Source organism: Amblyomma mixtum, chromosome 9, assembly GCF_055824585.1.
Source record: "Amblyomma mixtum isolate Tamu chromosome 9, ASM5582458v1, whole genome shotgun sequence".
Lineage (NCBI taxonomy): Eukaryota > Metazoa > Arthropoda > Arachnida > Ixodida > Ixodidae > Amblyomma > Amblyomma mixtum.
In genome coordinates, this window is record NC_143020.1 from 106,831,945 (window position 1) to 106,846,733 (window position 14,789).

The 14,789-nt window shown below is 49.1% G+C and overlaps 1 protein-coding gene across 1 annotated transcript; it reads right to left on the bottom strand.

Annotated features, from left to right (window-relative positions):
* Positions 1 to 6,092: 6,092 nt before the first annotated feature.
* LOC149330569 (uncharacterized) lies at positions 6,093 to 13,781 on the bottom strand. Its single transcript, XM_089559886.1, has 4 exons — positions 13,749 to 13,781; positions 10,805 to 11,161; positions 8,961 to 9,225; positions 6,093 to 6,610 (listed from the first exon to the last, which is right to left on the bottom strand). Exons 1-4 carry the CDS (start codon positions 13,779 to 13,781, stop codon positions 6,093 to 6,095), a joined length of 1,173 nt encoding a protein of 390 aa, XP_089416012.1.
* Positions 13,782 to 14,789: the final 1,008 nt, after the last annotated feature.

Genomic DNA, 14,789 nt, shown 5'->3' on the forward strand with positions numbered 1-14,789 from the left:
ACTCGATTACTCTCAAAGACAACCTGTACATATTTGTTGGATTATAATGTCACCATCAGAATAATTTCAAGGTTCCTTTAACAAGCGGGTTAAAAAACAATAAAGGTACAGTGGTGTATGACGGTGTAAAATATTAGCGAATAGTGAAGCGGGACATTATGCAATGTTAGCGCTGCAAGTTCTCAAGATACTGGCCTCACAGGAACAGAAGCGACATTCCAGAGCATGGTCTCTAGATTCGAGAAAACGAGTTGCGTGCTTCCTAAACCCTTTAGAACACTCAACCATTGCCTCAATGTTTAATATACTGCATCCAGCTGCTATTTCTACGTACACCTACAGGACACTTAGCATTTACTACAGTACACTTACAGACATCATCATCATCATCAGCCTGACTACGCCCACTGCAGGGCTAAGTCCTCTCCCATGTCTCTCCAATTAACCCTGTCGTTCGCCAGTTGTGGCCACCGTATATCCGCAAATTTCTTAATCTCATCCGCCCACCTAACATTCTGCCGCCCCCTGCTACGTTTGCCTTGTCTTGGAATCCACTCCGTTACCCTTATGGACCAGCGGTTATCTTCCCTTACAGTACAAGACGGAAACTGGAAGGGACACATAAGCTCCGCGATATTACTCGATATGGTCGTGGGTTCTTTCTTTCTTTCATTCATTCTCTAGTTTACATTCATAGATCCTTTGCAGTCCTCATACCCCTCCTCAGGTTGTGGTGCAGCGGCTAAGCTCGCCTTGCAGTAAGCCTTGCGCTGCCCAAGTTGATCTTGCCGAGTGACCAATCATTAACTGCCACCTGTCACTGTGGGCAGTTTTCTCGCTACCCGGTGAGCAGCCTGAAATGACGCCTAGGTTGCTCTATGTGCACCACCTGCCAGAGTGAAGCTCCTGATTTTTCGCTCACAACGCCGACCACGCCGACCACGCCGACACCGGACTTTCTGGACAACGAGTCATTTAACGCTACCGCGTTAGAATGTGGCGCTGTTGCTAATCCTGCTGCACGCACTTGTCAAAGGAGGGCAACGCGCTCATCATGCGGCGGCGATGCCGGGGGATTGTGTAAGCGCCAGGGAATGAATCTAAGACAGTCCCGGGAGATTTTCGAGCAAGGTTTATTTTGTGCGAGATCAGGCGATCGGTGGAGGCGAAGTAATAAACTAGTGTAAAACCCTCTCTGAGCTGTCTATAACGAATATTCAATGTGTTCAGCATACACGGCCTAAAAGACCATCGTTCCCTGAAGTTCGAGCACAACGGGTGATTGTTGTTGTGTGTTGTGTTTTATGGCACATAGGCGACTCAGGCCATCATGCGCCAAGCTCAAGGTAACAACGTATGAGAGCGAAGAACGTTTTTCGAGAAGTGAGTGCCGAAAAAGACGTCAGCATCTAGCCGCCTCCGAAGGAACGGTCGTGAGGAAGGGTAATGCGGAGTGTTAAAGACGAGGTAGCAGCATCCCACCGCTGCCACCAGTTTGTTACAGACGAGGTAGCATGGTCGTGTGCCGGAGAGGGAATGAGGGACGTCTGATACGAGGCTGCTGGGAAAAGACAATGAAAGAGGACTTTATACAGGAATTTACATATTTACAAGTGAGCTGCAGGAACGCTGCATGACGACAGCTCATCAGAAGACCATGATGACAAAAAACTCCTCGGCCGTGCCGCTGCCGGGGTTTTTAAGAGTTCCCTTCCCTAGGGTCCCTAGATGGGGGCCAGGCCTGCAGGGGAAGGAAGTTCTCACTGGCACCAATCACAGACACACACGCACTCACTCACTCCCGAGAGATCACACCGCCGTCACGCGCTGGGAGAGGGGGGAACGATGCCATCACCGTAGCGCAGACGCCGGAATGTCCATGAGCGGCGTTCCCGCGCATTACGAACGCGCGTTCACACTCGGTGTAGGGGTAACGCTCGCTCAACCGGGCAGACGGACGCGGCTTCCGTGGCAATCCAGGCGCTCACCCAACGCGCGTCTCGGGATTTGTCGGCGTTTCACTGCTGCCATGTCGTTGTCTTCCCCAGGACGAAGGCGAGACGTAACAGACTGCCCCGCCGGGGGAAGGAGATCCCGATGGACAGGGGACAGCATCCGCTGTCCGGAAGGTTGTCGCTTGAGGCTGGTCTCAACCGGAGTCGGTTCTCTCTCGGCGGTTCTGGAGCTCAGCGCACCCCGAAGTCTTCCTTTGCAGGTGCAGGTTCCCAAAGGGCACTGCAAAGTGACTCGTGCTCCGCTAGCGTTAGAACCACGCCGAAAACCCAACCGCTCAGTCCGCAAGCACGACACAATCCCCACTAAGCAATGCCAGGCTCTTTCCTCCTTACAAAGCCAATTAATCCCTGGGAGTAGTTCCGCAGCACTGAGAAAATGCCCACAAATCGGCACATTACACCACAAAGCACATCTCAATTTAAAACAATAAACAAAACCAATTGGTTCAAAATCCTACATCAGGAAGAAAAAGACCAGCAAACCGCAACTATGATGCTGACTCTTGCGCTAGGGACCTCGACTTAAGCCATCGGCGTTACCGTTGAGAGTACACCCTTTTTTTAGCGCACCTCAAAAGAATATTGTTGCAATGCGAGGCTCCAGCGCAGGAGGCGGCCATTTTTGGAAGAGGTTGTTTGCAGCCACTGGAGAGGGCAATGATCCGTCTCTATGATAAACCTCGAGCCGGCAAGGTAGCACGACAATTTCTGAACGGCCCATACGAGGCACGCGCACTCTTTCTCGGTGGCGCTGTACGCCTGCTCACGACTGGTCAATTTACGACTAGCATACAGGACAGGGTGCTCCTCTTCTCCATTTTCCTTTTGGCACAAAACAACGCCCATGCCGCGTTCGCTAGCATCGCACTGAACCACGAAACGTTTAGTGTAGTCAGGGGATCGTAGCACGGGCTGACTTGTTAGAGCGCTCTTTAGGGTGCTAAAGGCCTTTTCTTTCTTTTCGTCCCAGACGACTGTTTGTGGCTCTGTTTTTCTGAGAGCATCCGTCAGGGGACTCGCGATATCAGAATACCTGGGAATGTACCTCTGATAGTAGCCGGCGACACCCAAGAAAGACCTGATATCAGTCTTCGTGCGCGGCTGCGGGAACTCTCGTATCGCGGCAACCTTTATTTTAGAAGGGCGGCGACGGCCCTGACCAATCACGTGACCCAGGTAAACAACCTCGGCCTGTGCCAACTGTCACTTGGGAGCCTTGACCGTCAAGCTCGCGTCGCGCAGGCGGGTTAGAACCGCACGCAAGTGGGCCTTATGCTCAGGCCAGGATGCGGAGAATATGGCTACGTCGTCTAAATACGGCAAAGCGAACATTTCCTGCCCTCGCAACACTTTGTCCATGAGGCTAGAAAAGCAGTACGGCGCATTCTTCAAACCGAAACTCAAAACTTTAGGACGGAATGTTCCCATAGGTGAAATGAACGCCGCGTATCTACTAGCCTGCTCTGTAAGGGGAACCTGCCAGTAACCCCTGACCAGATCTAGTGTGGAGATAAACTGAGCGTTACTAACCTTCTCGATGCGCTCCTCGATGTTTGGGATCGGATAAATTTGATCCTTAGTGTTGGAATTAAGCTTGCGGTAATCGACGCAAGGGCGAGGGTCCTTGCCCGGTAGCGTGTTCGCCAAATGCAGCCGGTACAGCCAGCGATGACAGCGCCGCCCACCGGCAGGTAGCAGCCACATTAAGGCTGGTTATAAACATTCATTCAGACGACGGCTTGACATCGCCGCTATGGCCAGTGGATTAGAGGCACGCGTTGCGTATGGAAGGTCGGCCGTTCGACTCCGCTCTCTGTACTGTAATTTTATTGTTTTTTTAATTTCATTTTTTGTTTCAATTTTTCCCTTTTAGGTCACAAATCATCATGCTTAGTGGCATATAACGCCGTTTAAGAGGATTTATTATCCCTTTTAGGTAAGCCGTTGTGACAATCTTCAGTCACCGTGATCAATTCACCGTGGTTTCAAGCCATGTGGCTGTACAGGCTGCAGTTGGCGAATACGCTGCCCGGTACCTCGACTAAAATCAAAGGGGAGGTATAATCACTCTCACAAGCCTCAATAACATCCAGCTCCAGCATTTTCTTTACCTCAGCTTCCATAATCTCGCGCTGGCGCGGCGGCACCCGGTACGCCTTGGACCGTACTGGCTCTGCCGAGGTAAGTTCAATGTCATGAGTAAGCACGGAAGTCCTACCAGGCCTATCAGAGAACAGACCTCGAAACTCTCGCAGGAGCTCGTGCAACTCGGCTTTCTGCTCAGGCGACAGCGGTGCTTTCGATATCAAGTCACTAATTACTTGTTCAGTGCCTTCCCTGTTCGTCACTGAACCCAATTCCGGGGGCTCGACCGGAAGCTCTTCGGGAGCGTTTACCATCATACACACCACTGCTTCCCTTTGTCTATATGGTTTGAGCAGATTACAGTGATAAACCTGCTGGACTTTACGCTTTCCTGGTAGCTTCACCACGTAATTAACGTCTGATAATTTTTTCACAATCTGTGCCGGACCCTCCCACTGCACATCGAGCTTGTTTTTCAGCGATGTGCGTAAAATCGCCAACCTCAAAACGACGGGCCCTAGCTGTCCGATCATAATAAATTTTGGCCCTCTGCTGCGCTTTGGACATTGCTTTACCTGACAACTCCTGTGCCCTTTTTAACCGTTCGAGTAACCCAAGCACGTACTCCACCACGACTGGGTCATCACCCCGGCCTTCCCACGATTCTCGAAGCATGCGGAGCGGAGATCGCAAAGTGCGACCGTACACAAGCTCCGCTGGCGAAAAGCCGGTAGCCTCATGTCGTTGCCATGTCGTTGTCTTCCCCAGGACGAAGGCGAGACGTAACAGGAGGAAGTTATAGAGGAGGGAAAGGCTCTGAGATAGTGATATGGGGTAGGGCTTTCCCTACATGAGGGACAGTAAGACGGGTGGTGTGGAAGAGATAGGCGAATTGAGAAGTAAGTGATTTTGTCTGTAGCTATCTCCACTGTGTTGCGTCGTGTCTGTTTTGCGAGAGAAAACATGGCGGAAATATATTTTGTGATACCCCTTAGTAGGGAGTAATTGCGTTGTAGCCGAAGGGGGTAGGGGTTGTGGTGTGAGGAGGGGGTGGATAAGATGCTTAAGTAGCGGGTAAACGTATTAGCGCGCCCATTTCACGCGATGTTCAAGCACAGGACCCCAGGTGATACGGATAGGATTTTGTGGTGAATTAAGCATTCTGAAAGTTTATGATGAGGGTTGTATTCCGCGCTAGAAGTGCCGACGCGCTCCTTGCTGTCTATACGAAAGATGATGTGGTGTGCCTTTAGGGTGGTGATGGGATTGGTGCTTAAGTCTATGCGACTGGTTGTGTCGTTTCGTCCATGAATAATTTGCTCGAACCAGTTATGTATTATATGCTATGGTTTGTTTTGTATGATAGGGGTTTAACGTCCCAAAGCGGGTCAGGCTATGAGGGACGCCGCAGTGAAGGGCTCCGGAATTTCGGCCGACATCGCACAGTACACGGGCGTATTCTATGCCGTAATGGTATCGTGATCATGTAGTTTCTGGAGAGGCCTAGGGCAGCCATTGTGGCGGTACGGTGCAGTGTGTTACGTTTGTTGAGATGGATCTTACGAGGTTAGTTAATAAAAGAAGTGGCATGCTAGACTGTTGGCTATGATTTCCGTGGAGGTGTATCTCGTTGGACGTATACTCAGATCATGTTGAGGCAAGATCAGGAGCAACAGTAAGATGCTCCGGTGTCGCTGTAGTAGGGTGCTTGGTATCCGAAGCCTTGCAGGGAACTGTCCGCCCCGCTGAAGGAGGAGGTCATTACAGATTGCAAACAATAGCACACAAAAAAAGAAAGCTTTATGTAGGCAGCACAGCCCTTTTTTACAGTCACTGGGTTTTTTTTTTGTCCTCTTCGTCTTCGCCCAATGAAAGCTTCATAACTGCGAGGATCCCGCCGACTGTTCTCAGCTAGCAACTGCTTGATCTGCGAAAAAGAAAAAGAAAGAACAGCATGCCATGCTGTTCAAGTGTGCCCCAGCAGGCGGCTCCTTAGTCGAGCGGCAGCGGCTCGTAGTCCAGAGGGCGGTTGTTCAGCGTGAACATGTGCCTTCCTTGACGGTTGGAGGCAGCAGCCGAAGACGCTCCTCGGCCGCGGCCCACCCGGGCCGGGACTTGGTGTTCAGCATGGCCGTCTTCTTCAGTCCCACCGCACATGCAGAAGTGCTGATGTGCCGGCGGTGGCTGACGACGTTGGCGCGGCGGACGCTGAGGCTGCTGCTGCGGCTGCTGCTGTGGCTGCTGTTGGCGTTGCGGCTGCTGCTGTGGCTGCTGATGACGTTGCGGCTGCTGCTGCGGCTGCTGTTGACGTTGTTGCTGCTGCAGCTGGACCCGGATCTGCTGCTCGTGCTGCACGACCTGCTGGCGCCGTGCCTGGATCAGTCCCAGGAGTCGAGGTGGACGACTTGGTCCGCTAGCTCCCTGAGGTCCCGAGTTGCGACCCGCGTGAAGCAGTGACGACGAGAATGCGTTGTACCTCTGGAAGATGCTGTCCACTGATGACACGTAACCTGCAGGCAGTTACAATGTTTTAGTTGACAGTGTATTATAATATTTGCAACAATCTTTTTAGTGACTTAGGGGGGGGGGGGGGGGGGTCGGATAAAAGTAGCTGCACCAAAATACCGTGGTGAAGGTATGATTATGTAGGGGTGTGGTGATGTAGTTAGGGTAAGCAGCGCTACAGGCAGTAGGAACCGGTGGTATTGTCTCGGGTATCATATGCGGTTGACTCCGAGTAGACATATCGTATACTTTGACCTCTCTGTCAATATGGCGTAGTTTGGCTACAGGGTGTTCTATTTTATCCAATGAAGATTGTTTTAGAGAATGCTGACATAGCTACATGGCAACGCTCTCAAAGTTTAGGAACGTAATCAAAAAAGTTTTATTCAAGCCTAACTGAAGCTATCAATAATTGCTTAATATGCTGTAAACTGTAATAAAGAAAACCGTGTCCGGAAGTAGCCGATTGCTTCAACACGATCTCGCTCAGTCGCCCGCTATTTTCTGCTATTCGCAGTATACTTCTTTTGGCGAAGAGAAATCTTATGCTTTCTGATACAAATTTCTCTCCCTTAACTCACTCGCGGCGCTTCTTGGTGTTCAATAAATCTGTACGTTAGCCTCAGTGTGCCAACTGAAGGCATCGAATGTCTGCCGATTCCAGCAACCATCACCTGTAAATACGCAGCCGAACGTAGAACTGTGTTACTTGCATCGTTAAACATGCCCTACATTGCTCTGATCGACTCTGTTCGGCTTCCTTTAACCCTCGCCATTCTTAGCAGCATGAAGAAACAAACCCCTGTGCAGTCGTTGAAAGCGAAATTCTGTGATAAGATTATTTCGCTGCACGAGAGGCGCAGCGCAAAAACGAAACAAAAAAAACAAGGCTTCAAACATCGCTCCACTGCCTTCTAAACCCTCTTACTATTAAATGCCAAGTACACAAAGAGCGCCCCGTTTCTTTCGATGTGATATCAAGGCTATTAAATGAGCGGCGATTTCAGGCAAGCCTTTTATAGACGCTTGCAGTAAGGAGCCGCTCCCTGCCGTGCGTTGCTGAATTTCTCAGCTGCATTTCTGCGCAGCAGTTGCACCGAGGCGCGGCTCAGTTATCCGAGTTTGTGGAATGTCTATGTTAATCTTCACCTTTACGGCGATGAAACAAGGCAATTTTGTTTCACAGCCTTAAACTTGCAGCGCCTCAGTGTTATCCCGCAGGACCTCATTATCGGTTTTCTGGGCACAGAAGTCTTATTTCTGGAAATGTCTACCATCTCCGTTGTTATACTAGACCAGTAGGCTATCAGTGCAATGGGCGTCTCCGAACCGAACAACTGTTGCCACCACCCTAAAAAAGCACGCTGAAAAACACGTACCTAGGGTGGAGCTTTACAGATTGATAGAATGTAAACTAGGTCTCTCAACTCTCGTTAGACGACTAGACCGAGGCGGCTTTTTTTTAACTCCTTAGTTGACCATCCAAATAAATACTTGCAGTTTCATACTGTCTCTTCGCCACAAGACGTTGTTTTTTTATATATATACTGCGTAAAATTTCTTTGAAACAACAGCAAAAAGCCGTAAAAGCGAAAACTATAGCCTTCATCGCCGAAGGCAGTGCTCCGTGAAGAGTTGTGACATAGCATTGACGTCACAAAGAATATTAGCAAAACTCGCGCACGCGCTTTCAAACGTTCGAATAGCATATTCAGACGAGTCCTATTTATAAAGTTTTTCAAATGACCTAGTGCCACCGTCACCGTTTTTATTTTTTTTCAGTTAGCGGGAGCGCCACACACGTCCAACATTCTGGGAAAAAAATATTGAACAATACTGAAGACGGTGCGCTGACGCAGGATATCTGTCACACTGACTAAAAAGGAAATAACGTTTTTGGGAGCGGCCACGTGATGTCGGCAGGGCTATCAGTTTGACGTCATGCAGCAAGGAGTATATAATTGTGCTTGTGTGTCAATAAACCTTCAGTTGGAAGTAAGCGCTCGTGTTGTCCAAGTTTCTTTCTCTGTCCGCGTTTTTTTGCGCTCGTACGTGTCTGCTATGAACCACCTAGACCAAAGGTCTGTGCTTTTAATCTCATCAACCCACCTATCTCGCCCCCCCCCCCCCCCCCCCCCCCTCTTGCTGTGCTTGCGGTCTCTTGCATTCCGTTCCATTAAACTGAGAGATAACTTATCTTTACTTCACATACCATACCCTACACATGCCCATTTCTTCATTTAAAACAAGGATGCCTCCTGAACTGCTGTTTCATCCTTGATCCCCTACGCGGTCTTCTTGTCTCCTTGCGCCGGACAAGAGCGGATGAAAACAAAGCCCAATCGGGTAACTCACGATGAGCGAGGTAGGGCGGCAGCTCATCCTCAATCATGTCCTCGAACTCGATGATGTCGTTCTCGTTCAGGTTCCAGGGCATGACGCACGGGCAGAGCGTACAGCTGCGGCCCCCAGGGGTGTCACCGAATCGGAACGCCGCCAGGGGAGGAGGATGATGCTGGGTGCGGCCACGGTTCTGCTGGTAGCTTCTGGGTGGTGGCCGAGGAGGACTCATGTCCCGGGGACGGGCGTTTTCGTCCAGTTGGTTCCAGGCCCTCTCAACCTGAGCGCGCTCAGCCACACACAGTCTCGTTTAACGATGGTCTTAAAAGGTTTGGTATGATATCGGTGTGGTACACTACTATGGTATGTACGGCACGGCAGAGTATTCTTATTACGGCTCTGTATGGTATGGTACAGTATGTAATAGTGTGGCATAACATGATCATCGTCATCATCAGCCTGACTACACCCACTGCAGTGCAAAAGCCTCTCCCACGTCTCTCCAATTAACCCTGTCATTTGCCAGTTGCGGCCTCCGTATTACCGATGACATCTTAGCTCCCCCAGCCACCTAACTTTCTGCCGCCCCCTCCTATGCTTGCCTTCTCATGGAATCAACTCCGTTACCCTTAAGGAACAGCAGTTATCTTGCCTTCGCATTATATGCCCTGCCCAAGCCCATTTCTTTCTCTTGATTTCGACTGGTATGTCATTAACACGTTTGTTGTTCCTTCACCCACTCCACCCGCTTTGATCTCTTGAAGTTACACCTATCATTTTTCTTTTCATAGCTCGCTGCGATGCACTTAACTAATAATAATAATAATAATAATAATATAGTATAATATGGTACGGAGCAGAAATTGTATGAAATAGAACATATACAACAGGAGGCTAAAAGCCCGGCTTCGCTTAGCGTTGCGTGTACCGCCAGGACTTCCGCTTACCACGTAACGCAACCTGCCAGTGCGCATATGCACGTGACTTTGAGGAACAAAATACCGACCTGCTGAAAGCCCGTGTGCCGCATCGGGGGCTGTCTGCGTGTACATGCACATTGGAGGCGCGCGGTAAGCGCTTGCGTCAGAGGAACACGCTATACTGAAGCTGTCTATAGTCCTCGATCAGAAGGGAACCGTCCGAGGCAAAACATCTTGGTATTAGGTTGATGTGGTCGTGCTTGCTGTGGAATGACTGCGGTAGCCGCGGTCGGCAACGCCATGCGTGGTGTCTTATTACGCGTGGTAAACAGGTTAGCTGCACGCAGCAGAATTATTGAGAGACTGCAGGTCGAGGACGATGTGCTGTAGAGCAAAGGAAAACCACCTCCGATTGCTACGCAGTAGGTCCTGGGCTTCAGACACAGCGCATGCTCAGGCGTCCACAAATATGTTCTTGAGCCTTGCCACGTACTGTCAGTTCCTGTCCACAGTATCCTTGGCGATCTTCCTAGCTGCTAAAGTAATCGGCGCCTCCTGTTGTTGGCTACTACGATTGGATAACTCATTAGGGCAATCAGGATGTGAATAACCTCCTTTGCTGTATTTACTAGCCAGTGTATACGCAGCGCGAAGCAACAATCTGAGGAATAAAATACCAGCAATTAGTATGCGTATTAACCTCAAAACCTAACTGGACATGTACAGATATGCAGATAAGGCAGGCAGGTGCTGCCGTAGATTGTCACATCGCATCGTATAAGACTGCATTTGTACTAATTTCAAAAATTGTATGAAATATCCCCTAGTATCCTTTTAATAACAGTTGCGCGTCTCTATACCAAGATTTAAGCTGCGCTATACAAGGTACCCCATTTCGCTGAACAGTAAGCCCGTCTTAACCGTTAGGCCAGTGTGTACCTTCTTACGCTCCCTGTTGAGCGCCAGCTGAAGTTTCAGGTTCTCGTCCTGGAGTGTGAGGACCTGGTTCTTAAGGTTCCGACGCTCAACGATCATGTCAGCAAGGCTGTTCTCCAGCTCGTACAGTCGCTCGGTGGACGCCAGAATGTTGTCGGCGGTCTTAGCATCCTCGCCATTATTGCCGCCAGACCTCATGCGCAGAATCTGGTCTAGGTCGACGGATGAGACCTCCCTGAGGATCCTCTGGAACGTCGGAGACTGGCAGCGCCGTGGCTTGACCATGACCGTTGCCAGGCCGCGCTTTGGAGCGGAGCCGCCGGAGTCTCCGCTCATGGACGGGCCTGTCGCCACCTTCGGCTGAGAGGCAACGGACAGCACAAAAGACGCTGTTGGAGGCTACCGCATCTACGCGCATTCTGTCAGCATGTGCACGGCGTGTACCCTCGTACTCCGTGCGTGGAAAGACCACCGTAGGATTAATACTAAATCGACTGGAAATAAGAAGGCAAGCAACCTCTCAGCGCTCAGTAGCCAAAGCGTATGTCGAAGCGACAACGACAGTCAGTAAGACCGCTTACCCTGTTCTCAAAGTCAAACACGTGCAGCCTACAATTACTTCGTCTACTATCTACAGAACGAGGAATGTCAAATGCGACAATCAGCAGATTTCTGCCAAATTTTCACGAATTTTGAAGGCAACATTACAATTCATGCCGTGACTCAATCGTTGGCCCCTAAGTACATCTTTTAGCTTTTGGTTTGAGGATGTAAGAGCCCACACATTGCACCCGTTAAGTACACAACTCTCATGGGCAACCAGGAATTCAAGACAGTAAGTGTTAACAACTGCCAGCCTTCTAGCCTTCTCTCGTATTGATGCAGCGACAGCGAAGAAATGTCTCCAATGAACTATGCCGTTTTCTACCAGTGGTGCCAATGCCAAAGTGTGAGGGCTCATAGATTTCTCACGGCATCACTCAGCATCTTTTACTGCAACGCCTAAATCATGCTCGATTAGAACGCTGAAGGAAGTTTAGTATTGTAAGAAAGCTGTATGCCACTCCATGCCTCACCCCTTCCCCATTTCACTGCAGGCATAGGCAATATTGCCAAGTAGTGCAGACTGTTGGGCAAATATGTAAGTCATCAAATGAGAACTCAGAAAAAAAGGAAGGGAGAGGCAGAGAAGTACACAGATGAAGCGCTACGTCGTCGTACTCCTCGTCCGTTCAGTTTCGCGCTAGAATTTTCAATCGTAAAATACTTAGTTGGCCAGAACTCCTACCCACTTCTATACGGAAATGCTATGTGAAGCGGAAAGAGTTTGGTGAAATGAAGGGAGCGGAGTCCCGCTAGCTATGACACTGATAGCACCAAGACTTAAGGCACCAAGATGAAACCAAGTCCATAAGAGGGCATAGAAGGACTGTATATACACTGGGATCGCATAATGCACACGGCACTTAGAGTGTATGCTCTAGAGAAGAGACAAGTGAGAAGCACATTGGAACATAAACCACTACAACACTGATAATCTGGGTTTCAGCGACAGAAGCATGAGTGCGCTATGGAGTGTGCATGGACCACCAAATTCAGGAACGATTGCACGTAAAAGACGGGATCGGGGTGAAGGGATGGGTCATAAATATCACTCTGTCATGCTCGTCACGAGTCAGTAATTTCGGAGATTTTCATGAAGAAGATAGGCTGATGTTTCAAGGCGAAAATTATGGAAACCTGTATACATAATTCAGCGAGGCAGACGGAGTGTATAGAGGCGCTCAACACAAGTAGGTACAAGAAATATCTCGCGAAATTATGAAGAAACCTATATGCTTATCGCTAACATTACCATCTCGTCGCAAGAGCAATATTTCAAACAAAACTTTCTAAATCGTGCGATAAACCATTCTTTCACATCAAAAGTACCTTTAATCTCAGCGTTTAGTTAAGCAAGAGGGATCCACAGACGTTGTCACGTATGGTCACACATGCATGTGTGGCATGCGCCTCACCAATTGCTATTTATCAGCTTCTAGCCGTTTACAGCGTTCTTATTTCTTGCGTCACCTTTCTTGTTGCTAACTAAAATTAAGCACACCTTGGGAATACAGCCTGGCGCTCCGAAAAGGTCGTGGCTCATCACAGTCTTAACAAGAACCGATAGCTGGACAGATGACAAAGGTTTGGTTTGGTTTATGGGGTTTAACGTCCCAAAGCGACTAAGGCTATGAGAGATGCCGTAGTGGAGGGCTCCGGAAATTTCGACCACTTGGGGTTCTTTAACGTGCACTGACATGGCACAGTACACGAGCCTCTAGAATTTCTCCTCCAAAGAAATTCAACCACCGCGGCCGGGATTAAACCCGCGTCTTTCCGGTCAGCAGCCGAGCACCATAACCACTGAGCCACCACGGCGGCAGATGACAAATATCAACACGATTAAAATGATTGGTTTGTTTTATGATTTAGGGCGGTTTTACCTCCGTAAGCGACTGCAGGCTGTGAGGGACACCGTAGTGAAGGGCTCCGGAAATTTAGACCACCTGAGGTTCCTTAACGTGCACTGACATGGCACAGTACACGGGCATCTAGAATTTCGCCTCCATCGAAATACGACCGCCGCGGCCGGGACCGAACCCGCGTCTTTCGGGTCAGCGCAGACGAGTGCTATAACCGCTGACCCACCGCGGCGGATAACCAAAAATGAGTGGCTTGGTTAGTTTACGTGGTTTTTTTTTAAAGCGGACGCCATGCTGCCCCTGACCGCACAGAATGCACCGTTGACACGCATCACGAAGCTACAGCGTTCCAACCTGTTCCGCGGAAGCCTCAGCGAGCCGTGAGCGCAGGCGCAGTCATCGTTATACTGCTACAAGACTGCGTTAGCCGTAACCTGGCGCTTTAAAGTAGAGCATAAAGTAACCGTGGTAAATGGGCTTACCTTCGCAGTCGGGGTTTTCTTGCGACGCTGCATTGTGCGATACCTCAACCCTAAGACAAAGCGCTAATCGAACGCCGGTGGCGCGAGGACAGAACGTGCGCCTCTGTTTTCGTCGTCGTCTTTCCTAATGGCCCATCTACTGTTGCTGTTCCTGTCCTCAAGAAATGAACGGCGCGAACCTACTCTGGGAGATGTCCGTAACAGAGAATCACGAGACGTTATAACTCCAACGAATGGCCTCAATGAGCGCCTTCAAAGACTTCCTCGAAATAAGCGAAATGAAGACTGGCCTGGGTACGCAGAATAAAACCTGCCGATGTCTTTTCCATGCTCAGGGATGTGTTGCATATTCACTGAGAACCTGGAACGCATGCAAGCTGTGAAATCAATCACGAATTTTTTTGTAAGAAAGAGAAAATTTCCAGAATTTTTTGTTCAGATCAAGGTTCTCAGATTCTGCTCTAGCTTACTAGAGTGTTGGAGTCCCGTTTTCAGGAACTAACGCGTTGAGGGGCGTAAGAATATCCACTTCCGGATGAAAGGAAGAAGAAGAAGGAAGACGAACAATGGTGCACTTTGAGTTCAATTTGTGGGAATCTCCATGATCACATAATTGCAACTGGTAGGTTGATTTGCTAACTCCTTTAAAAGTCTCGGAGTTTTTTTTTTTAATTATTATTATTCTCGCCAAAATGTCCTTTGTTATTTCACTTCAAATATTCTTCTGTCGTTTTTCATGAATACATTTTTCAAAATTCACGTTTAATCCTATGAAAATTTTCTTATGTATACCACTACACCTTGGCCAATCCCCCCACGTGGGTATGTGCCATTTTAAAGAGGTGAAGAAGAAGAAGAAGAAGAACAATGTTGAAGATCATAGTAAGATGGCAAGCGCCAAGGGATATGCCCTGAAACCAGGGTTCGATTCTATTCACGATTATATAATTTCATCTGGTAGATTCCTCTGCTAGAATGTGAATTCACAACTTTTCTTTCTCCGTTCCGTATTTTTTGTTTTGTACAATTTCTAGCTCTGCG